This window comes from Ctenopharyngodon idella, chromosome 5 (assembly GCF_019924925.1).
Source record: "Ctenopharyngodon idella isolate HZGC_01 chromosome 5, HZGC01, whole genome shotgun sequence".
In the NCBI taxonomy this organism is placed as follows: domain Eukaryota; kingdom Metazoa; phylum Chordata; class Actinopteri; order Cypriniformes; family Xenocyprididae; genus Ctenopharyngodon; species Ctenopharyngodon idella.
The window spans coordinates 24,085,915-24,111,982 of NC_067224.1; the positions used below are offsets into that span (position 1 = coordinate 24,085,915).

Sequence of the window (26,068 nt, forward strand, 5' to 3'; positions counted from 1 at the left end):
TGAAAAAGTTTTTTTTTTTTTTTTTTTTTTTTTCCTGTAATTTAATTCAAAAAGTAAAACTTAAATATATTCTAGATTTATTAGACATAAAGTAAAATATTTCCAGGCTTTTTTGTCTTCATTTTAATGATTACAGCTTGCTGCTCATCAAAATCAAAAAATCAGTATCTCAAATTATTAGAATATTTAATTTCAAGTTCTATTAAATTACCATTCTCAGGGTATAAAAACTGGGTTTAGGTCAGTAATCCCAACAGCAGTCGCGAGGAAGTCTGCTGACTTGACAGTTGTCCAGAAGACGATCATCAAGACCCACTACAATGAGTCACAGAGGGTCATTGCTGAAAGAGCTGGCTGTTCGCAGAGTGCTGTGCCAAAGCATATTCATGGAAAGTTGACTGGAAGGAAAAAGTGTGGTAGGAAAAGCTGTACAAGTGAAAGGAATGAGCGCAGGTTCAAGAAGATTGTCAGACGAAGTCGATTTAGGAACTTAGGAGAGCTTCAAAAGGAGTGGAGTCAAGAGCCACCGCACACAGACGTCTTCAGGAAATGGGCTACAACTGTCACATTCCACGTACCAAGCCACTTCTGAACCAAAGACAACGTCAGAGGCGTCTTACCTGGGCTAAGGAGAAAAAGAACTGGACTGTTGCTCAGTGGTCCAAAGTCTTCTTTTCAGATGAAAGTAAATTTTGCATTTCATTTGGAAATCAAGGTCCCAGAGTCTGGAGGAAGAGTGGAGAGGCACAGAAACCATGTTGCTTAAAGTCCAGTGTGAAGTTTCCACAGTCAGTGATGATTTGGGCTGTCATGTCATCTGCTGGTGTTGGTCCACTGTGTTTTCTGAAGTCCACAGTCAACGCAGCCATCTACCAGGAAATTTTAGAGCACTTCATGCATCCTTCTGCTGACAAGCTTTATGGAGATGCTGATTTCATTTTCCAGCAGGATTTGGCACCTGCCCACAAAAGGTACCAAAAGCTGGTTCAATGACCATGGTGTTACTGTGCTTGATTGGCCAGCAAACTCGCCTGACCTGAACCCCATTGAGAATCTATGGGGTATTGCCAAGAGGAAGATGAGAGACACCAGACCCAACAATGCAGATGACCTAAAGGCCGCTATCAAAGCAACCTGGGCATTTCTATTACACCTGAGCAGTGCCACAGGCTGATTGCCTCCATGCCACGCCACTTTGATGCAGTGATTCATGCAAAAGGAGGCCCAACCAAGTATTGAGTGCATAGAAATGAACATACTTTTCAGAAGCCTGACATTTCTGTTTAAAATATCCTTTTTTTTTATTGATCTTATGAAGTATTCTAATTTATTTGTGGGTTTTTGTTAAATGTGAGCCAAAATCATCACAATTAAAAGAACCAAAGACTTAAAGTACTTCAGTCTGTGTGCATTGAATTTATTTAATACACAAGTTCCACAATTTGAGTAGAATTACTGAAATAAATGAACTTTTCCACGACATTCTAATTTATTGAGATGCACCTGTAATTATAAAATGTATAAATATAATATTTAGCATGTTCACATGAGTAATATTAAATATTTGACTTTTAACATGCATATTATATGTGAATATTTGGGAATTGCAATGTATATGTGTTATTACTGCAGCATTGGACAAAAGCATGAAGAATATTTTAATGCAAATATTGACAAACGAAGATAGTTTTCCAAGCTACCACAAAGAATTTCTTTGGAAATGACTACAGTAACAAATATGCTAAACTGACAGCGGCCAATGCCTGTATTTGGGACGCGCCCCCTGTTTTTCCCTCGAGCCCCGCCTTCTGGTTGCACGAGCCCCCTGTTTTTCGCGTGAGGGAAAGCTCTCGTGTTGTGTGCGCGAGCCCTGCCCCTGTTTCCAGGCAGATAGTACTCAACATGGCGGCGACGGGTAACGAAGAACAGACGTTGTTGCCAGATATCAAAGAGGAGGCTGAGGGCATGGAGCGAGAGATGGAGTCGGAGGAGGAAGAAGTAGAAGGGATGGGAGTTGAGCATTCCGAGGAGGAAGATGAAGAGGACACGTCTGAGGACGAGCGGGAAAATGAAGCAGAGATCCAGCGGCTGGAGGAGCAGGTGAGAGGAATGAATGAGGCTAACGGCTCTCTTCACATACGCAGCTCTCAAAACACCCCACGGACGACTCCGCTGGGGAGCTTCTGTTCATGTATTTGCCAGAGCCCGTTTAGTAGAGAGGTCATACATGCTTAGCATACAAAATACGTGGCCAGAAGTAATAAAAATACAGAAATGCTTAACTGTGTTCCTGAGGAATGTGGCTAGCAAAGGCTTAAGTGAGCTAGCGAACACTTGTGTCATGATACCCTCCAAACTGCCTTTTCATTTTGCCTTTTTACTTGTTTTCCACCTATACGCAGTCCTAAATGTGTCTATGGAGCTTTGTGACCTTTTGCAGGTCTAAAGACTGTAAGTGAAATATATAAGAATAAAGTTTACTGTTGGAGTGTTTTGATGACGCGTGCTGTGCGCATGGAGTTCAAATACGCGCCATAGAGCTCATATAGAGGGAGCTGTATGCAACAGAGTTGTCAAGAGACGCCGATTAGATGCTGTGATGATTTTAGACTTGAATCATGATAATTACACATTTGTTTTGAGTTGCAGACCAAATGCCGTAGCAGGAGGCTTAAGATACTGTTGCGCAGTGGTCATGTCCACATGTTTGGTTTGGGATTCCTTGTGTAGCTCTGAGTTTTGCCTTCTGTTTTGGAGTAGATGCTATTTCTGATTTGACAAACTGAGTACAGCTAATGAAAACACCAGTGTGCCAGTACCGCATGTTTCTTTTAAAAACTGTTAAAAACCAGCCCTAGCTCGTTTAAGATGGTATAGCTAGAAACACCAAGGTCATGGGTTTCATTTCCAGGGAAAGCACGAGCTGATCAAATGAATACCTTGGATGCAGTGCAAGACGCTTACGATAAAAGCATCTTCCAAATGCATAAATTCATATGTTATGCCAAATACTTAAAACTCATATAAACTGGTCTTCAGCTGGTTTCCCAGCCAGACCAGCTAAAGAGTATCCAAAAGCCCTGCTAAAACAGTGGTTCCCAAACTTTTTAGAGTGCCTTACCCCCTGAGGCATTTAAAGAGTTAGTTCACCCAAAAATGAAAATTCTGTTATTATTTACTCACCCTCATGTTGTTTCAAACCCGCAAGACAAGATAAATTAAGATGTTTTTGATGAAATCTGAGAGCTTTCTGACCCCCCCCCCCATAGACTGCTATGGAATTAGTAATTTCAAGGCCCAGAGAGGTAGTAAAGACATTGTTAAAATAGAAGTCTAAAAATAAGTTATTGTTTAAGTAGGCCTATGTTATGTTTTAAATTCATCTATTTGATTATGAAAAGTGAACTGCATGACTAAGATATGATACATCATAAGATACGCAATATATCGGGAGACATGGAGTGGGTCAGACATGATTTTGACACTTCATTAAGTTTTGTTTTGTAGAAAGCCTTTCTTTGAAGTGAATTTCATTTTGTAAAAATTGTATCTTAATTTTAATCAATGTTTCATCAACCAATTGCCTGGATTTAATAAATAAGAAGCAAATATAGCAGATAATATAATCATGACATGGAGGCGCCGGAGCGATCACTTGCACATGAACTGGAGCGCTTCTTATAGCTAAATGAACCGAAACTCAGCGGCTGCTTGCCTCACAGACATGAGAAATATATCTATAGAAAGCTTGAAATGTCTACTTTTAAACGAAATCATTCAAAACGAAAAGAAATAGGCTACTCTCTGTTTATGTAATCCGAATGAAATGTGCATTTTCTCTCTATAAGCGCGTCCACGGAGATGATGAGAGTCAGCAATGTCAACTTCATCTTTGCAGCCGACACTGATTCACAAAACATTAGTTTATTAATAAACAATTAAAATGTCTCCTTGCTGTTTTTGTCACATTCATAATGATTACTTTTGCCGGTTCTTTATGGCAAGCTTAATGCGTGCGCTTGAGTGCTGTATAGCCTGTATTACGTAAACGCTCATTATTATGTTTATTCTATCCAGTATTTAAGAAATCAAATTAATATAAATGTGACTAGTCAACTAATGGCTTAAATGAGCAGCTACTAGTCGACTAGAAAAAACTTATTTCACATATTTTCGATCCAGCATGTCACAAAGCGCATGCTCTGACACACCCACACACACACACACACCCACACACACGGAGCATCGAACATTATTATCAGTTTAAAATTATATTTGTGTATGACTAACCTGTACTATTTTCTTTACAACAAAACGCTTTGCAGGTCTATCATCTCTCCTCACACACCGATCGTCATCAGTTAGCATGTGTCCTGCCCCAACACACACCAGATAAAAACTTTGCAGGTCCTATGGCTGAGAGAAAGCCTACTCGGATGAAAACTGCTTCAGTGAGCTCAATTATAGTAATGCAGCATTTTTTGTCAGTAACGGTGTTGTAACGGAGTAAAATGTTTGTTTGATTACTCGTTACTGAAAAAAGTAACGCCGTTTATTTATAATGCTGTTGTTCCTATCACTGGTTAGAGGTTCTGAATTTCAGTTTCGATTACTTTTTGATTAATCGTCCAGCCCTAGTACAGTGTATGTATCTTTTATAGTCTTTTACAGACTTTATTCAACAGTTTCTTCTCTTTTGTGTCAGTCTCTGACGCAGTTCATGTGAGCAGCATCAGAGACTGACACAGGCTCCTGCGTCAGCACCACACACATACTATACTGAGCCGGTGTTCTGACATAGAACCTGGAAGCGCTGCACTGTGTTTACAATGTGAACAGCGTCAGAGACTGACACAGAAGGGAAGAAATTGTTAAATAAAGTCATTATTTTTGTTCTTGTTTTTTGCGCACAAAAAGTATTCTCGTCACTTCATAATATTAAGGTTGAACCACTGTAGTCGCATGGACTATTATAACTATGTCTTTAACTACCTTTCTGGACCTTGAAAGTAGTAATTACGTTGCAGTCTTTATGTATTTATCCCTGCGTCCCAATGTCCGTACTATCCATCCTAAATAAGAATAAGTGTGTCCCAGAAAAGCGGCAACTTTCTATGTGAATCTGTGAAAAGACAAACTTTTTACATGATAAATGCAGGTTTGGTTCCGTCTCTATGGCCTGGCATTGAATTGTTTTATTCTGAATTCATTTCTGACCATCATAAATGGATGAAAGACAGTGATTTGCATGGAACACTGGTCAAGTCCCTGTTCAGTAACCGTTATGCAACAGCTGTAATGCCAAATTTGCCAAGTGTGTCTGATCTCTAAACCATCAGCCAGTTTCTGTTTTGTTGCAATACATAAGAAAGCAGAGATAAAAGTTTAGCTTGTTGCCTGCAAAATATAGTGGATCAAAAACAAGTCACATTATCTGATTTATTTCAATGTTTTTTAGTCCCACAGAGATTCGCTCTCTGTGGGAAGTGGAACTGTTCCAGTGTCTCCCACTCTTGCGTGCTAGACTACAGTGAATGCCCGCCTTGTCAAGATGAATCTTTAGCCATCCACCCAACCAAACGTATTGGTTGTTAAATGTTAGGAAAAAATCAAGCAAAAATCTGTGCTGATTGAGTAATGCAGTTTAGAAGACATTATGTAATCTCCCTTGAAGGGTTAGTTCACCCAAAAATGAAAATTCTGTCAATAATTACTCGCCCTCAAATTGTTTCAAACCTATAAGACCTTCGTTCATCTTCAGAACACAAATTAAGGTATTTATGGTGAAATCCGAGAGCTCTCTGACTAATTTGTGTTCCGAAGACAAACAAAGGTCTTACGGGTTTGAAACAATATGAGGGTGAGTAAATAAAGACAGAATTTTTATTTTTGGGTGAACTAACCCTTTAAGCAATGCAATCATGTGATATTTTGTGTATATGCTTCCCGTTTAAGCATTTTCTTTGAGCAATGTAATCTCATATTGATGTATTTATTCTGAATGATTTTAGCATGCTTAATGGTACTAAACATGTATAGGTCAACTTCTACAGGATACTTTAGGGGCTTTCGCATTGGGTAGTTACAGGAACTAGCCACCAGAGCGGCACCGCCAGTAGGAACACTGAAATGACGTAAGCTGGATGACAGTGACGTCATTTAAGGCCGGCATTCAACAACTGAGGACACCGTGAACGGTTGAGAAGTGCCTGGACTTTGGCGTTGATCCATCTATCACTGTTTTCCATGTTCGTTGAGTTAGTTCGTGGAGTACGTATATGTAAACCAGTGTTTCTCAAAGCGTGGGGAGCGCACAGGTACTGCAGGCTGATCTGCTGTGGTGCGAACACGCCAAAAAGCAAGTACTTCCGCCAGTAGTTATAGGAACAATGAAAATGTTCCTCCGGTGCGAAAGCCCCTTTTGTGAATCGAGATTTCATTTGTATAATATTTTGTGAATACCACGTGAATCTCATTAAGCAAAAGTCAACACCCTGGCTGTGTCCCATTTCTACAGCTGTCAATCAACGCATTTGATTACAATTGCCATGTGGACCTGATCAAACTCCTGAGGCAAGAAGGGAAGCTTCACAGACTGCGCAAGGCCAGGCAGAAGATGAGTGAACTCTTTCCCCTCACTGAAGGTGGGACATCTTTATTTTGTTTCCCTCTTGTTTTTTTTTTTTCTCTTTGTGTGCCTTGTGCGGTAGCCAGACTTTTCTCTGATTCTGTAACAGAGAGATTGGTGCATAATGTTATATAAAGTGAAAGGACAACTAGTGCTTTTAGAGTCCTGAGGCCCGTTTCAGAAAGGAGGTTAAGTGAAAACTCTGAGTATGTTAACCCTGAAATGAGGGAAACTCTGGGTTTTCCATTTCAGAATGGGAGGTATGTTAATCCTGAGAAAGCAGGGTAAGCCAAGCCCATTTCTAAAAGTGAGGTAACTTGTACTCAGAGTCAGTTACCATGGTAACTTACTTTGTGAACCTAACCTGGTCAGGAGCAGGTTTTCTTTGGTAAACAGAGTTTATTTCGGTCTCCTTCCCCTTTTTAAAGCGTAAGCGACATTTAAATACTTCATTTATTCATTCATGCTGCAAAAATGCTTTTCTTATTATTCTTTTCTAGTAATTTTGTCTTAATTCAAGTACAGATATCTAAAAATTCTTAAATCATGACGCATTTTCTAAATAGGAAAAATGATGCAAGATCTTTAGTCTTGTTTCCCGGGGAGAAATCTAAATTAAGTGCATTTTACTTAAAGCTGCAGTCAGTAACTTTTTTTGGTTAAAAATTATCCCAAATTTTTTTTTTTGAGCAAGTGCATAACCATCCAGTGTTCAAAACTATCTCCTTACCTTAGCCCAATTCACAACAATAAGCTTGTAATAATGTTTTATAATAAAATAGCGGTGGGTTTCCGCTGGTAAAATTCAAGCATACAGCTGTTTGTCTTTGCGTCGTTACGTCACACATGTAAACAGAAAGGAGGAGTCCCAGCTAGGCTATATGGCATGTGAATATGCTGTTGGTAGTGGATGATTTATAGCCTTTTCTCACAGCAGCTAGAATAATTAAATTTATCATTTTGATGGCGGATTGTAATCCAGAAAGGTCCAAATGACAATCATCAGTGACAACTGAAAATTTACCCGTAGTCAAAAACAAAAGACTTCGGACTGCGGAATGGCTACAGAAATTGAAATCTACAGCAGGGCTCGACAATAAGGACTGCCCGATGGTCCGGGGCCAGTGTGAACGACGCTCGGGACAGTTGACGGAACTGTCGCTTGCCCGATCGGGCCAGTGCTGTAGTGTGTGCGATATATATCGTCTATGATATCGTAATTGTTGATTTAACGATCTGGAATGATCGAGTATGTCCCTCACTTTACAAAAACCAAACAAAAACACACCCCTTGAGTGCGCGCATACACTACGTGACGTAGTCTAGTAGGTTAGACTAGTGCGCGTGCATATTTAGAGTGTACGCTTTCACTGCATGATTTAGTCTATTAAAATGCATTTAGAATGCCCCCAGAATTAAAGATAAGGTATGTCTTTTATATTTATATCATTTAATATAGTTAACCAATATTACACAGAGCGCTGTTTTTCTCCAAATATCAGCATGATTAATGTGATATTGATTTTATACAACGTATAGTTTAATGAACAAGAACTTAATATCAAGTGACTTACATTTTAGACACCAAATCTCCTTTTTCATTCTATTTCGCCAACGAAAATAGTTCCAAACAAAGTCCACAGCATTGTTTTGCGTCTCTGAGCAACACTTCCTGAATGAATTGGTTGAATCTCAATGACTCGCTCATTAAAAGTGATTCGCTGCCACCTACTGGCGGGCTTAATTTCATATTTAAAGTGTCTTGATTTTTTAAAATAATTTCAGATAACAGTATTTTAACGTTTTGAATTTTTCAACATTGCAAAACATTATTTATGCATCTGTAACTGTTCTTGACTGATTAACTAATAATGTTTAATCTATAGTTATATAATTATACATTAGATTACAATTTCTGTACCTGGAAATCTTGTTTAAACCTACATGAAAAACTTGAAAAGCACTGTTTATTTAATTTATATGTTTGTTCTGTTGCATTTATTTGTGCTATTACTAATAATTTGATTATTTGTTACTATTTTATTACTTACTGTTTATTTGTCTAACAAAATTGAAAATTTAAGTGAGTTAATCTAGTAGCTTTTGGTGTCATAACCCTATTTATTAAGGTTAAATGTAACAAAGACAACGAAAACAATAACTAGGCTTATTTTATAGGCCCATTTTCTTTTCTTTTACTTTAATAATTTTTTGTTGTGAGGCCAGTGAAAATTTTTTTGGGGCAAGTAAAAATTTAAACCACTGGTCCGACCGGGCCAGTAGAAAAAATCCTTAGCGTTGAGCCCTGTACAGGTAACACTAATACACACTAAATACACAGTCATGCAATGCTGGTATTGTTAACATTAACAATTTGAGAATAATGTATAACGGTAATAATAATTTGCATGGTTTGACGTGATCCGAGCTAAGCGATCATTAGATTTAATCACCATTGGCAGCGCAATTTATTGTAGGCCTAATGCATTTTATTTTAGTTGGTCAGAACAAAAGTGGCAGACATGTTACTTACTTGTTCAGATGACTTTTCCAGTGAAAATTCTTATTTTGGTCATACTTCCGAGACTTGATTCCAAAGTACAGTATCCACACCGATGTGGTGACTGACAGCAAACATTAGATTCATCCGCGCTGAGGAGCCATGCCGATGCACAACCCACATAAAGATGGTAATTCCGCAAATAACTACAACTGCAGGTTTCAAACAGAGATGGCGACAAAGAGGCTAAACTTATGGACTGCATCTTTAAGTAAAATTATCTGCCAGTGGGGTAATAAAAACAATCTTCATGCAAACAGAAAACAAGATTATTCGGAGTGTCTTACACTAAGTGCAAATTTGCACTAGCTCCGCCCACAAATGTCACACAAGGTTAAAAAAGACGTGCATGATTCAACGGCTTCAGTGGTGTAGGCAGTAGCGTGTAAGACATGTAGAACTGGGTTCGAGTCCGCCTTTTGCCAGGCTCGCTTTTCTCCCTTTTCCCATCAAAATGTTCTAGAAAGTGGAAGTAAAGTGCCTAACAAATGTGTATAATAATAATAATAAAAGTATTTATAATTTATTAAATATAATCATTTACACTCTGTTATTATTGCATCCTGTTAATCCACAACAGTACTGAGGTGCAAAAAGTATTTATCTGCCAATATAAAGTATAAATGGCATCTAATTACTATTTACACTTAACACTATTTATACTTTACACTCCAAAGAACTGCTACTTTTACATGTTAAATAGAATATATCACTATTTTCTATCACTATAATTTTTCTGTCACTACACTTCTACAACTATTTGCACTGTAAATAGCATCTATTGTTAAGAAAATATGCTATTTCCACTTAGTGTAAATAGCTGCTGCCATATTTTTCTTACCCCATTGGCAGATAGCCTAATTTGCAAAATAAAAAAACACTTTAATATTATTATTATTATTATTTATTTAGTTATTTATTAAACAATATGAACGATAACATGAAAATAAATATTAGTCCAATAACCTACCTTTCTGCCAGTTTTCACCTCTGATTTTAAATCAGTGATAAAACGGTGATTAAACTTACTGAATCATAATATTGGAGCACCATTGATCATGGCTTTTCATAGTCGTGGTGTATGCGAGTCAACCTACTCAGAGTTGATTGAACTAGCTCAATTAATCTGTTCTGAAACTGGAAACTTTCCCATCTCAGAAAAAGTAAACTCAAAGTTTAAGTTTTAACTCCGAGTTGGTTGAACCTCCATACTGAAACGGGCCCTTGGCTATTTTGTGAATTCGTTCATGAATTCTCATCACTCTCCAGGAAAGTTGATCTCCAGGAACAGGACTGAGCAACCCTGTAATAATGATTCATATTAATTTACTGGACATGATAATGAGTTTGCACTTGGCTGCAATAGGAGAAAAAGGGGATAAACCTTTGAGAGTGCAATTAGAAAATTAGTTAGTGCATATGAAGAATATTTAAACCAAAATATGAAGTCTTTGAATGTGTATGTATTTACAATCTAAAGGAGTTTTAAAGTCCCCCTGTAGTCAACAATTCTATCCCTTAAAACTCATCTTTGATCACCATAATGGCATATTTAAATGTTTTTTCCTGTGAAGTTAATAATATGCAGTTAATTATATGCTAAAGCCTGCCGGCACATTGACGCGATTGGTTACAAGGTGGCATAAGAAACCCCAGTGATTCGAAACCGCGTTTTTGAAACTGTCTTTAGATCACTGCAGTTTTAAAAAGAAAATACTCAGCAATGGTGTTGACATATGAATTTGCACATGGTTTGCCTTAAAGCATATTAAAAACACCACATAGACATATAAACAGCATTAAAAACTTGATTTTCTTCACAGGGGGACTTTAAGATTTTATGATGTGAAGATGTGACTATTACGTGTTATGTTTGACTCATTTGTTTGATGGAACAGAGATTTGGCTGGACTGGCTGAAGGATGAAATTCGCCTAACAGAAGATGAATCGGACCGCGAGAAAGTCTACGAGCTGTTTGAGAGGGCTATCAAGGATTATGTGTGTAAGTGTGGCTTAATTATATTAATAATTTTCAGTTCTCAGAAACAGGTTTAATTTGGTCAAATTTTGTAGTGTTTTCTAAATGTAATATTTATGTTCAAGTGTTTGATCTTACTGTAAAACACACATTCTGTTACCACCAATAATCTGATGAAGAACGTGTAACTTCTTCTTAATTGTAAGATAGATTGTTTTGAGATAAACCTGTGCTGGGGGATTAAAAAGGCTGCTGTTAAACCCATCCACAGGTCCAGAGATCTGGTTGGAATATGTGCAGTACTCCATCGGGGGAATGGGAGCCCAGGGAGGCATTGAGCGGGTTCGGTCCATCTTTGAGAGGGCACTGACTGCAGTGGGTTTACACGTGACTAAAGGAGCTTCAATATGGGAGGCCTACAGGGAGTTTGAGATTGTTATTCTCTCAACAGTACAGGTATGTACTTGGGGTTCCTACTTAGATGGCATTAAGTGGCTGTAAAAATAGCCAAACGGAAAGGCTTGTTATTAAATATCACATGAATAGTAATGAGAAGTATGAATTTGAATAAATATCTTAAATGGTTGCAGTGTTTTGTCTTGTATTGGTGTTTTAACCCCCTCTTTCTTATTCAGCCTCCTCCTGGCAGCGTTCCATCACAGGAGCAGCAGGAGCTGTTGAACGCCCAGCTCGACCGCATACACACACTCTTCAGGCGGCAGCTTGCTGTACCTCTGATGGGTGAGGGCAGTTCTGTTTCTCTCCTCTCATACCTTTAGTCCTCCACTTTCCCATTCTTTCTTGTCTTTTTCTCTTTCCAGTGTTGGAATAAATAATCGGAAAAACTTATCCACAGGCCGAAAGGTTCGGGAGAACGGATGCTGAAAGAATTTAGACTATGAATATAAGATTGCGCAATTTGGCAGAAATAAAATAAACTGAGAACAACATGTCTAGACCAAAGTGATATTTGGTCAGATGGGATTGATTAAGACTTGAGTTACAAATAATATTGATTGTTGCATGTGGTTTCCTTTCATGTACGTTTCTGAAAGCCAAGTAGTATAGGTTCTGTCAGGTAGACACCAGCGCTGCCAGACGCTGTAACACAGGCTGGGGACAGGAGAACCAGGAGCAGCCTGCAGATAGCCAGATGGTCTGGTTTTGTGAGCAGGGTTTTTTTTTCACCCCTTCTCTCTTGCCGGCTGCTTTTGGCACCGGAGATGCGGAGGAGAAAGCTCTGATCACATCCCTCTCAGCTAAGAGAGCCAGATCACAGAATAGGCTTTCGTGTAGCACGGCTCATGTTTCTATAGCCCTATTTCTGTGTCATAAAATTGCCTAGTAGTGATGACATAGGTGAGAAATGCAGTAGTAACAGAAAGCATCTTTGAAACAGAACAGACACTGTGTTCCTGCAACAGTGAAAAGGTTTTGAAAGTTAAAGTATCTGGATGCTTTGTTTCTCATCTTTGTGTTAACATTGTTGTGTAGATATGGAGGGAACCTACGTGGAGTACTCGAACTGGGCCGATGATGGCGTACCTGAGACGGTTACACACCAGTACACACGTGCCCTGCAACAAATGGAGAAATGCAAACATTACGAGGAGGCTTTGGTAACTATGCCCTTGTCTTACTGCTGTAGAGATCCTTTGGTTTTCTGATTTTCCATTATAATTTAATGCAAAATGATGTCTCTGGCAGCAGTTGTGACCGTAAAGGCGGTGATTATGATTTTAAAATGTTTTATAGCAGTAGCCTGCTTAAACCCAAAATCAGTCTTCCCAAGTGTCATTTAGAGAATCTGAATGAATAAAACATCTATGGTAATGAAAGCTCTTCGTCCACAAACATATTCTCATCAACACTATACTTTCACCCATTCAGGAGAAGTCAACATGAAATCTCAATTTAATCTCATTGTTTACTTTCTTATTACACAGTTCTGGTCTTTTTTGTTTTCTTGTTTCTTCTTTTTCTTCTTAGTCTTTCATCAAACATTAAAGGCTTGAACCATCTCTGAAACAACTTCCTTTTTGGCTGACATTACTAAGGCTGCTTAACCAAAATGGTGTTGGCGGCAGTCCTCCACAATTGACTGCAAAATTTGAACACGATTCACTATTTAATTGATTCCCAGTGGACAAAATCAAGTCATGCTCTACCTTTTTTCCTACTTTGAATATCCTGTTTTTCTTGGACATTCAGCACATTAGAGAAACAAAATGGCTATGGGTGGCTAATGTTGACTTTAAAGCTTGTAGTCAAGCTTGTAGACCTCAACCTGACAAATACATTAACTAATCATTGACCCTGTTTGTCTGACAATGAAGCGTTAACATGTAGATGCTATTTATACTGTGCAGATTTTTATATTCAACAAATTAGAGTTGTCAAAGGTACAGACTTCGGTACCTATCGGTACTGAAATTTTAAAAATGTGATGCTTTGAACGCTGTTAAGTGGATTCGTAAACGCTTCTGATTGGCCATTGTTGATGCGCTCATCAGATATGTCTGTGATTGGCTACAATGATCAACGCACGGCAGCGTTTGAAAGCACATGGAAGTGTTTGAATTTGAAAGCAGGCATCTATCAGTGGACTGGTCTGAGATAGACACCTGCTTTCAAACGCTCCTGTGTGTATCTGTGTAAGCGCTCAGTGAAGAGCTTCATTGATGACTATTTACAATGTTTTTACATCATTGATCATTGAAGCCAATCACAGACAAATCCGATGAGCCGTGAACACAATGGCCAATCAGAGGTGTTTACGAATCTGCTCAACAGCACTCAAAGCGGCACATTTTTAAAATTTCAGTACCAACTAGGTACCGAAGTCGGTACTTTTGACAACTCTACAACAAATAATTCACTCAAGTCACAAGAACTGAATTCAGAAAACAAATTCAACCTAACTAGTGACGTTGCCATAGAAAGTGGAGAATGTGCCATGTTCCCAGAAAGTAGAAGTGATTGTTAAATAGTGAACTGAAGTACACTGCACTTATTTTAAATAAAAGTACCCAGTCACTAATTATAATTAAACTCTACAATAATCAGTTAAGTGCTCTGGCACTCTTTTCATTAGAACACATGTAATTTCCCTGTATGGCTCTTTTTTCTGTTAAATTCAAAAGATGATGTTTCTCATTTGTGCTTTCTAATGCTGTTCTTTTTGATGTTCTAGCTGGTCTCTGAAACTCCAAAGCTGGCAGAGTATCAAGTGTACATAGATTTCGAGATAAAGGAAGGGGATCCGGCCCGTGTCCAGATTATATTTGAGCGAGCGCTGGCGGAGAACTGCCTTGTGCCAGACCTGTGGATCAAATACACCACATATCTGGTGAGTGACTCGCATAAGCACACGTCCGCTTTCTCCCAGCCGCCCTTCGCAGAGCTCACAAAAAAATGAATGTGCATCTGCACATGTGTTCCAGCCCCACACCTCCCTTCGTTTATTCAGAAACATATTAATTGCTTTAATGGGATGGTAATGAGATGCACAAGCCACAAACGCGCAACAGCGTAGTTGCAGCTGAGAACACATTAGAGAGCCAACACCTCACCAGATGGAGGGAGGGAGGGAGATGGGGGAAAACGGCGAGTTAATAAGACAGAAAGAGAGATGGGGGAGGCGCATAGGGAGAGAAAAAAGAGAACGAGAAGGGGAGAGAATGACACCTCCCCACATTAGCAGCCAAAGCTTCTATCCATTTGGGCTTTCTGATTCAACGACTGAACTTAATGAACTTCTGCATTAAGGGCTACAGGCTGGAGTGTGTTGGTGGAACCCATTCAGGCAGCTGAATTCCTGGCAGCTATGGATGTGTGAAGTAATTAAATCAAGCCTCCATACTTGTACTCTCTTAGGTGATTAAATTGAGATGCTATTTAACTAAATTATATGCACCTCACTCTATGAGTCACAGAGCTGCTTTGCCTAATGGATAAAATGGGGTTATTACTTGGTTTTACAAAGTGCTGTATTGTATCTAAAGTCTTCTATGTAACCAATGACCTGCACCACTTTGGGAACAAGTGTTTTTCCATAGTGGAATTCCATTTTTTTTCTTACTAATATCCATGCACCACCTATTCAGAGTATTCAGCAAAATGCAATGAGTATTCAGCTATTCAGGAGTAGTCTTGTAGGCTTCAAAGAACGTTGCTACCATGATTGATACTTCAGCAGATATCCTCATTCAGTCTTTGATGAAACAAAAACATTTTGGAGTGCAGTGAGCAGATGTTGAGTTGGCGTATGGTGCGCAAAGCAGGGATTTTATTCATCTCTCCCGTTTGTAAAGCCATTATTGCATTTTACGGAATGATTATTGATGTAAGGCAGTTTCCCACAGACAGATTTGTCTTGGCTGTAGATTAAACCTCTTTTACAATGGAGGAGTGATTCCCTGCTGAACGTCTCCTTTAGCCTGATGCTATATGTAATTTTTGAGCAGAAGTGTTTGTAAATGGGTTGGGAGGAGAAAAGCAGCACTGGATTGGATGGGGAATTATGATCATTACAGACTACTCATGAGACACACACACCACCTGCTCTTCCTGAAACATATTTAGTGGCTTTGGTGTGGAAGGCAAAAAGGCTGGAGACCTTTTCTGTACATTTTAACATGCAATGCAGTATTAATATCTTGATTTTATATATCATACTGAATTTGGTTGTATTTGTGTAACATGTTTCTGAGTGAAAGTATATTCAGGTGTGAATTTGCTTGTCATTCATCCTGATTTATATTTGTTTCAATCTCTGCAATTTTGTAAAGATGGGAAAACCTGGCACGCGACCTGAAGGTTCAGTCATGTTTTTAGAACAAGAGTATAGTTTTTCACGTTTACTCTGCATTTATTTGAAACACAAGCCTTATTTCTGGTGTTTTTACCTGTTCAATCAATGATATGTTATTAAATAGGGCAGTTTTGAATCAGGATTTTGTCCAGCTGTTCAGTTGAAAATGTTCTAAATTGTAGTATTCCACAGTCAGAAGGAAGGTGATTAAAATATCATTTTTGTGTTTGATTCAGTTAGTTAAGTCACCCACACCTACAACATGTTTTGTTTTTTTCTGTTCTACTTCAGGACCGTCAGTTGAAAATAAAAGATCTAGTGTTATCTGCTCATGAGCGAGCCGTCAGGAACTGTCCCTGGACCATGGGCCTGTGGAAGAGCTATCTATTGGCTCTAGAGCGACATGGGGCAGACCATCAGACAGTGACGGGTAGTCACTTCAAACATCTCTGTGTCATCAAACGTTGTAGAACAGGGTTCCTATTGTCAATGAAAAAATCTATATAGTGAATATAACTTTTTCAGATTATGCTCTGTTCTAAATATAAAATAATATATATTTCTGTGCAATCTCTATGAAATTAAGAGTCATGGAAATTCATTTAGCAAATTCAAATTAGCAAAAGGTGTGGGAACACTGTAATGTTAAATCAGTTTCTGAATGACAAAAACCTTTTGCAGTAATAGAACCATTTTAACATGGAAAAATTGACAGTAACATGCATTATGTCCCTAGATGTGTTTGAAAAGGCCCTGAATGCAGGATTCATCCAGGCGACTGATTATGTAGAAATATGGCAATCTTATCTGGACTACTTGAGGAGACGTGTTGACTTCAGCAAAGGCAAGAGCATATGCTTTTCTTTTCTGCCCTATTACTGATCTTTTCTTACATTATCAAGTTTTGGTCCACAGTCATAGTTGATATCAGATGAGTGAATCTGGTGATTTATTGTTGATGGATTTGTTGATCATTTCAGAATGGAGCAGGGAGTTGGACGAGCTGCGGGCAGCTTTCGCACGCTCCCTTGATTACCTGAAACAGGATGTAGAAGAGAGTAAGTATCTTATCTGATTTTATGAGGTATGAGAGCAGACTTGTTGTAGAAAGATTCATTTAACTACTGTCTCATTTCTTCTCAGGGTTTAGTGAAAGTGGAGATCTGTCCTGCACAATAATGCAGATCTGGGCAAAGATAGAGGTGAGGAAACACTACACCGTTGCATCTGTCCATCCTCCATTAACTAATGTCTTATAGTGCTGCTTGTGTCTGTTTGCGCCAAACAGGCCTTACACTGTAAGAACATGCAGAAGGCCCGTGAACTGTGGGACAGCATAATGACAAAAGGGAATGCAAAATATGCCAACATGTGGCTGGAATATTACAACCTGGAAAGGTCAGTCATTTTCTTCAGTTTGTGCAACAGGTCATATTTTTTGGCTTCCGTTGAAGCACAAGGTGCTCCTTGAATCATTTGATTCAGAGAAATCAAAATCATGCTGGATCACAAATTTGTGTAAAACCTTCTGATCGTGTTGACTTCATGCAGCTTGAGTGCTGCTGTGATTAAAGCAAAAGAGGGATGACCCAAATACTAAAATTTTCTGAAATTCATGTTTATTTGAGGGGAAAAAATATGTACAGGTGTATATGACTTTCTCCTTTCAGCCAAACACAGTCGGAGTTATATTAAAGTCCCCTTGTGGTCAAAATAATTTTTTTCATGTTATTTATATGTCTATGTGGTGTTTTTAATATATTTTAAGACAAACCATGTGCAAATTCATAAGTCAACACCATTGCTGAGTATTTTCTCTTTAAAACTGCAGTGATCTAAAGATGGTTTCAAAAACGCAGTTTGAAATCACTGGAGTTTCTTATGTCACAAACTACCTTGTAACCAATCACGTCAACGGGCGGGCGGCCTTTAGCATATTATTAACTATGACCGATCTGAAGGAGGGGATTCTCAAAAGAATTGTTAATCACAATAATAAATGCACAAAATTTATTGACATAGACCTCATGTTTAATATGAGTATTTACATTAGTCAATAAATATGTGGATACGTGTTCAATGTCAGATTGTCCTGATAGACTAGTGGTAGAATTTTTGTTCAGCATGTCAGAGGTCCTGGCAAAAGGTGTTGGGGACATGTCCCACCTGCAAATTACACCTATGAACATCACACATGCTCAAAGGGGGGTTCTTGTATCACACATGAAATATCCTCGAAAACAGATTTGTTTCTGCACGAGCCTTTAATTTTATCTTGAACAGGGTGAGAAGGATCTCTTGACCGAGTGGATCTCTGAGCTGGTGTGAGTGGGTGGAGGCGGTGCTAATTAGCATATTCATAGATCTGCGTATACTAAATAAAGCAAGGGTGTAGAGTTACATTCAAGTTATTTTAAGGCATGAAGAGTTTTTTTTCAGAGGAAAAAAACATTTAAATAAGTCATTTTGGTGATCAAAGATGAGTTTTAAAGGACAAAATTATTGACTACAGGGGGACTTTAAAAAAATATCGTGGCTTTTCGAAGCTTTATAATGGGAGTGAATGGTACTCTAGATTTTGAAGCCCAAAAAAGTGCATCCATCCATCATAAAAGTAATCCACCCAGCTCCAGGCGGTTTGTAAAACGTTATTCTAAAGTTACACTAACGTTCCCATTATGTTATTCTAACATTCTCAGAATGTTAGTTTTTGGTTTGTAGAATGTTATTCTAACATTCTTAGAACATTAGTTTTTGGTTTCCATGACATTATTTTTTTATGGTTTTTGGGTTAGCCAGGAAAGTTTTCTTAACGGAAATAGAACGTTAGTTTTTGGTTTGTAGAACATTATTCTAATCTAACATTCCTATTAGGTTAGGGCTATATATCTATATTACCACTTTCAAAATAGATTGAAAATGAGCTGCTTAATTACAGCAGAAATACCAAAAATATCTTAGCCTATACTGGGGGAGCCTTTAAAGGCAGCAACACACCAAGCCGACGGTCGGCCGTCGGGCAGTTTTTGTTCATCGGCCGACTAAGTTTTTTCAGTGTGTTCCACACCGTCGGCTGAAGTTGGTCCTCGTCGTCTTTTTTTTTGCCCGATTTGACATGTTGAATTGGCGTTGGAGCTCGTCGGTCCGTCGGGCCATCTGATCATTCTGATTGGCTGTTCAGCTACTGCTACTGCCACCTGCTGGTATGGAAAGGCATTTCATCTTACGTAGGCGCAGAACAGACGTTGGCTGTCGAGCATCGGTTTGGTGTGTCAGAGCAACTTTGGACCCATACGCTGCTGACGTGAGCCAACCCTGCAGTCTGCTTTCGTCACCACTAGTTCGTCGGCGTCGGCTTGGTGTGTTCCTGCCTTAAAACACTCAACCCACCCCTATTGTAGAACACAATATTCAAAGATGTCATGAAACAGTGTTCACAACACATTTGACTTCAATAACATATTTCTAAGAAACACAATATCCAGGAATTATTGTGGAGATAATGTTTATCCATCAGGATTTGATTGGATCAGAAGTGGAAGGGGGCGGGGGTGTTGTGTGCGATGAATATTATTGGTTAATATAATTTTTCCCTGGCTGTGTGACCTAGGTTATATCAACAGAAAGATCAATTCAATTTTAGAGATTGAGCAAGTTATTACATTTTTATTAAATATTATGAAAACCAACATTAGTTTTCTTCAGAATAATGTGTACTAATAAGTTGTAGAGGGTTGAGGTTATTTTAATTTCATATTGTTTAAGCCACTGGTAAAAGGCTGCTGTTCTGACTCTGTATGTATGTTTGTTGATCAGGTCATATGGAGATGCTACTCACTGCAGGAAGGCTCTACACAGAGCTGTACAGTGTACATCAGACTACCCTGAGCATGTGTGTGATGTCCTGCTCAACTTTGAAAGAGTGGAAGGTGAGTTGAATTCATGCACATATATGCTGCTGTTTATGTGGGTGTCCAGCTTTGAGTCTTTATGTGGGTGTTGTCTCTCACAGGCTCTCTGGAAGACTGGGATGCTGCAGTCCAAAAAACAGAGACCAAACTCAACAGAGTCAATGAGCAGAGAGCAAGAGTAAGTCCTATATAGGATTGGGAACCGAGAACGGTTCTTATCCAGAACTGGTAGTGTTTTTTTGACAAATACCAGAACAGTGCGAAATTCCCAAGTTTTGGTTCTGAAAACGGTTCTGGTGTGATGTGTGGGCGAAGCATTGGGAGCATATTCTTTAATAGCGATATCTCACATCATGATTATAAATATAGTAATGAATGCACTCAAAAGCCAACTCGGCACTCATATATGTTTTGCATCAGAAGTACTGAGATAAAAGTTTATAGTTTGGATATAAACACTGATGTCTACATTTTGAAAGTAACTTGGCGCTTTAAATAACGACTGTATTGATTACGTTATGTCACTTGGTGACGACAAGTGACTTAAAAATGTATTTGTCATTGAATCATTCATTCAAGAGATTTAGTTAAAAAATGCTGATTCATCCAGTAATGAAACAAGTGAAGACTTTATGAATTATTTATTTAAACCGATTTTAAAAAATATTCTGTTTCTCCTGTCTGGAACTTACATGTGTTTTCAAGCATCTTCTACCCCTTCTGAGAGGGTATTTTCCACTGCTGGAGATACAATAGGCCAGGAGAGATCCCGAATTCTCCCAGAGAAAGCAGACATGTTGATTTTCCTTCAGAAAAATTAATTATTTTTTGCAAAAATTGCTAAATAATGAGTTGAGTATTGTGCATTTTTTTCCTTGCTACTATTTATTTATTTTTATTAGTTTAATCATTTTAATGGAATCGGAACCAGAACCGGAATGGGAAAATTTCTTACGATTCTAAACCCTAGTCCTGTAACTAGCCTTTTTGAGATTTTCCCCATACTTGGCAAACATTTCATTTATGCCCTTTTTCCTATAAAATAACAGAAGTAGTTATTATTTATATATTATGTTTGAGGCATCTGGCAGGAAGCTGTAGAAATGTTCTTTTGCTGTGGTTTTTGAGCCGTCTGTATGCTGTTTCTGCAGGTGGCTGAAAAAGAGGCTCTCCTAGCCAGACAAGAGGAGGAGAAAGCCGAGCACAGGAGGAAAGCCAAGGCAGATAAAAAAGGCCAAAAGAAGAGCCAGAAAGCAAACAGAACGGGGGATAAACGGAAAGCTGAAGACGAGTGTGAGGACGAATGGGGAGAGGATGCAGGTATGAATGGAGAGCTTTTTAAGTTTTATAATTCTGTTAAGTGTAAAAAATCTGTTTTCAGAGAAATTTGAGGTAATTTCCAAACAAAATGTCAATTTGTAAAAGCTAACAGTGTGGTTCAGACTTTGACTGTACTGAGATATAAAATGTGTGCAGAGCTGCCGTTCAAGAGGCTCCGAGGGGAGGAGGACTTTGGCTGCACAACCACGGAGGAGCTCATGGAGACAGAAAGTGGGCTTTTCGGCCGACGAGCTCCACCACAGCGTAAAACTGAGCCGCCTGGTTTCCGTAAGAACCAGCAGGGAGTGCCCGAAGCATCGCGAGAACCCCAGGACGTGTCAAAGGAGCAGCGCAAAGATGAAAATAGTGTGTTTGTCAGTAACTTGGCCTTTAATCTGGAGGACCCCGAGGGCAAGCTGCGAACATTGTTTGGGGGTTGTGGGACTGTACAGCAGGTGCGGCTCGTGTATACACCAAAAGGTGTGTTTAGAGGTTATTGCTACGTGCAGTTTGAGGACCGGCTGGCTGTACCTGAGGCACTGAAACTAGACAGGCAGGAGGTGGATGGGCGGCCCATGTATGTGTCTCCTTGTGTGGACAAGAATAAGAATCCTGATTTCAAGGTATCTAGAATGTATACTACTAAATTTTTGACCTGGTATTTGGTGTTTCCTTGTCGTCCCTATGTTCAAGTGAACAATTATTAAATTTCCTTTGGTGAGCGTTAGTTGGCATTTTTAAAAAGTTAATCATTTTTATAACAATGTTTTCCTGATAGGTTTTTAAGTACAAAACATCATTGGAGAAGCACAAGATCTTTATCTCGGGCCTGCCGTACACCTGCACTAAAGAGACACTGGAGGACCTCTGTAAAGAACACGGCACAATCAGAGCCATCCGGCTAGTCACCAACCGTTCAGGCAAACCCAAGGTGTGTAGGTGTCTGTCACCAACATAAATACACAAGAACACTGTCCTAGTATACTAATATTACCAGAATATATTACTCGTATTCCTCTAGATCAGCGGTTCCCAAACTTTTTTTCCTGCGCACCCCCTTCTATGTCCCAACCGGGTTGGCGCACCCCCAATCCCCACTTCAAAAAAAAAAAAAACGCAACAAAGCTTTGTTTTATCGCCATATAAAGACTCATGTTTAATAATGCGCAAATAACCAGAACACGCATGACAATAACAACATCAACAAAGTTTCAATATAATGCAACAAAGTTACGCACAAGCTTCCACTTTTAAGAGGACGAGTGACAGACACAGGCTCAGTAACAGAAAGCACAGTTATTTTCAGCCGCGTAAAAGAAACATTGCAGCAATAGGCCTATTAAATGACCGTGGAGCTAGCATCATCATCATCATAACACAACGGTTATGGAAATTAGAACGACAGTACATTGAAGTTTCCCTGATTTCAGCCAGTTAAGCATATTTATAATATATATATATGGAATGAATGAAACGAGTTGGCACGCATATAGCCTAGCCTGCAGTGCATAAAAGAAGAGCAGTGCGTAGAAGAAGACAGTAGCTGTCTTCTTCTACGTTTCTATCAAAAACTAATAAATTATAGTTTTTTATTTAAAATAAAAGCGATTACAAAGAATGTTTACTGTTCATGGTTTTTTATTGTATGGAAAAGCCCACTTAAAAAAACAGATCGCCATTACATTTTTCCTCTCGCGCACCCCCTGGTGGCAGCTCGCGTACCCCTGGGGGTGCGCGTACCACACTTTGGGAATCCCTGCTCTAGATACATTACATGTCCAAAAGAAAAAACACTTTTTAACAAAAACTCTGGAATAGGTTTCTTTTTTTCTTCTCTCCATAGTAATTTATGTGTGCTCTGTAGGGTTTGGCGTATGTGGAATATGAGAATGAGGCACAGGCCTCAAAGGCTGTGCAGAAGATGGACGGCACCATGTTGGAGAACTTCACACTCTCTGTTGCTATTAGCAACCCCCCGAGCAGGAAGATGGAAGATAAAGCAGCACCTAGTCGAATCCTGGGGGCAGTAATGCAAAGGCAACCTCAGGGAGCGTAAGTACTTGATACGACAGGTTAGCTTCTCACATGTGTTAAATTACTGCTTGTAGCCAAGACCACATATGTTCACAACATAATTACTAACAGTCACAAAGTCTCCAGAGGAAAGACTTTTGTTGTTGTTGTTTTGTAATATTCGATCTGGGAAAGAAAAAGAGGTTTCAGCTGCCTGTTTATCTTTTAGGGCTAAGCGATCAATCACAATAAAATCAAAATTGTGATATGGCTTAGTGCGATTAGTGCAACAATTTTACGAGATTTGTAATGAGAAGTGCTTATAAACCTGTTGCTGTAAGCTCTCCCTAAAATAAAACGGTTTCTTAACTATTGTAATAATATTTCACTGTAACAGAGTATTTTATTTTGTTTAATATTGTTATTTAATAATAATACTAATCATAATTAAAATAGTAATCTTATTATCTTAAATGTATTTTAAAAAACTTTTTTTTTTTTTGCCAAATTGTTCAGCTTTACAACAAAGTAAAAGTTTTTTTTTTTTTTTTTTTTTTTAATCTGAATCATCTGAATTTTTTTATCTGAATTTTTTAAATGAATCACCCTCCGCCCAACCAATTGTGCAGCCCTAACATCATGTATCGTGCAAAATTTCTGACACAGCCTCTGTGGTTAATATCCTACAGTTTTTCAATTTTATTTTCATAGTCCTGATTTACTGAAAAACAAGTTCTTTCGGTAACACTTTATTTTAAGGTGACGTAGTTACACGTTACTTCATGTACTTACTATAGTAATAACAGTAAATTATGCTTTATTACAAGTAACTAACCCTAAACCTAACTGTAACTCTAGAGTAAGTACATGTAATTAATTAATATTACTCAGTACTTATTTTAGTAAGTACAATGTAACTCCATAAACATTATTATTTCTTTTCAGAAGGGGAAAAGGACGCACTCAGATCTCTCTGCTGCCACGCTCTCTGTACCGACAGAGTGCTCCAGATGCCAAAGCGGAGAACGGGACCATTTCTGCACCACATGCCACAGTGACAGATGGAGTGCACGAAGGACCTGGAACCGCAAGCCTGGACACGCAAACCAAGTCCCTGTCCAATGAGGACTTTGCCAGGATGCTCCTCAAAAAGTGAAATTGTATACAGATAACACAAGAAGAATACCTGCCTTCTGACAGAAAGCCATGCTGTGTCCTTACGAAGTCCAGCGGAGAAACAGCGTTTTAGTTTAGCCTACTTTCTGTAAATACATGACCACCCCAGATATATAGTAAAACTATTTTAACACCTCATCCATGGAGATGTGAGCTGTATTGTTTTCAATTCTTAGTAATAAAGAAAGGGATTTGGGGGTCAGATTTCAGATTTTGTCAGCAAGTATTTTTTTAACAGGATGTTAAAACAGATGACGTGAACCATTGTTTTAAAAGGTATATGCAAGAACATTTAATATGAAGATACATGATGTATCATAAGTTTCAACGCAGCTTCATTTCTCAGTAGGTCCCTTTGGGGCAGCTGATCTGTAGATGCGTCCTGCACCTCTGCCTTGTCAAAGGCATACAAAAATAAAAATAAAGATCAAAACCTTGATTTTACATTTTATCTGAACTGCATGTTGTATAAATAATTTATTTGCAGTACCACAACCATCTGAAACTCAACCAATTTGCATGTGTAGATTTACAACTAACTTCTGTAATGTCTTCATAAAAGCTCTAAATGAAGACTAAATTGGATAATAGATGATCTTGTCAGCAAATAAAATCCAGCACCTTGCCAACAACACATTTGTGACTAAGAGGTTCAACTTTGGTGTTTATTAGACTGCAGCGCTTGAATTAAAAGCTGTGCACTGTCCTGTCCTGGAGATTAGTAGATTCTATTTGCAGAGTTTATCACGCATTTTTGTATTTTCTCCAAGCGCTGCCCTTAGAATCTTGTTTAACCGCTGACACAGCTTGTAAACCTGCCTTACCTTGTGTACTCAAAAATGGTCTGAAGGTTAAAGCTTGCGCTCCACAGCCAGATTCAATTCAACATTCTGTCTAGAACCTTAGATTTCACTTGAGTACGTGGTCATGTTCTAAGGACTGGCTGAGGAGCACGTTAGTTTTAGAACCTATTTGGACCTTTCCAAAAGTTGAATCTATGCAGCTGTATATCGCTAGAACCTTCCACTATTAGTTCACCTGATTGTGAACCCATCATATACTGTATTGTACATATACACAACATATATCATCTAAAATGTCCTGGATATTAGTATTATTTACTGGTTTTGATGGCTATGATGGTATTTCATCCACTAATAAATGTTAAGCTGACTTTTTTTTAACTGCAGTGTTCTACACTAGACAGTTCCCTCCTGCATTGTTCTTATGATTGTGTTTGATTCTTGTTCACACCCCTCAATAGTTGGCCATAGTTTTGTAAAACATTTGTATATTTTGAACAAAGTAAAAAAAAAAAAAAAAAAAGTAGCTCTATATATTTGCGTTTGATCACCACAGTGGCCTAAAGTAGTGATTGAGAAAAAAAAAAAGTGCTGTTGCAATGTCTTGTTCAACATTAAAAATAATGAAATCATGGTATACGTGTGGTAAATTGTGCACTTTCTTGATTTGGTTAACTATCAATTTTTTGATTATAGATTGGTCATTTTTATTTACCACGTCAGTGTCCTCTTTAGGCACTCATAATAATTTCTAATAATGTTCCTGTTGTAGTTCCTGTGTTGCTCATGTTATATGGTTTTATTTTTCCTCTGTTTTAAGGCCTAAATTGTTTAATGAAGCAATTAAATATATGTGGTTGTCAAA

General features: G+C 38.5%; 1 protein-coding gene across 1 annotated transcript; it reads left to right on the top strand.

The window, feature by feature from the left end:
- Positions 1-1,794: 1,794 nt before the first annotated feature.
- Positions 1,795-26,068, top strand: sart3 (spliceosome associated factor 3, U4/U6 recycling protein). The gene is made up of 19 exons (XM_051893479.1): positions 1,795-2,100; positions 6,518-6,644; positions 11,087-11,191; positions 11,439-11,623; positions 11,803-11,908; positions 12,662-12,786; positions 14,361-14,516; positions 16,272-16,410; positions 16,717-16,824; positions 16,961-17,038; positions 17,124-17,182; positions 17,269-17,378; positions 19,797-19,909; positions 19,993-20,069; positions 21,043-21,211; positions 21,368-21,834; positions 21,990-22,142; positions 23,076-23,263; positions 24,170-26,068. Exons 1-19 carry the CDS (start codon positions 1,903-1,905, stop codon positions 24,378-24,380), a joined length of 2,874 nt encoding a protein of 957 aa, XP_051749439.1. The 5' UTR covers positions 1,795-1,902; the 3' UTR covers positions 24,381-26,068.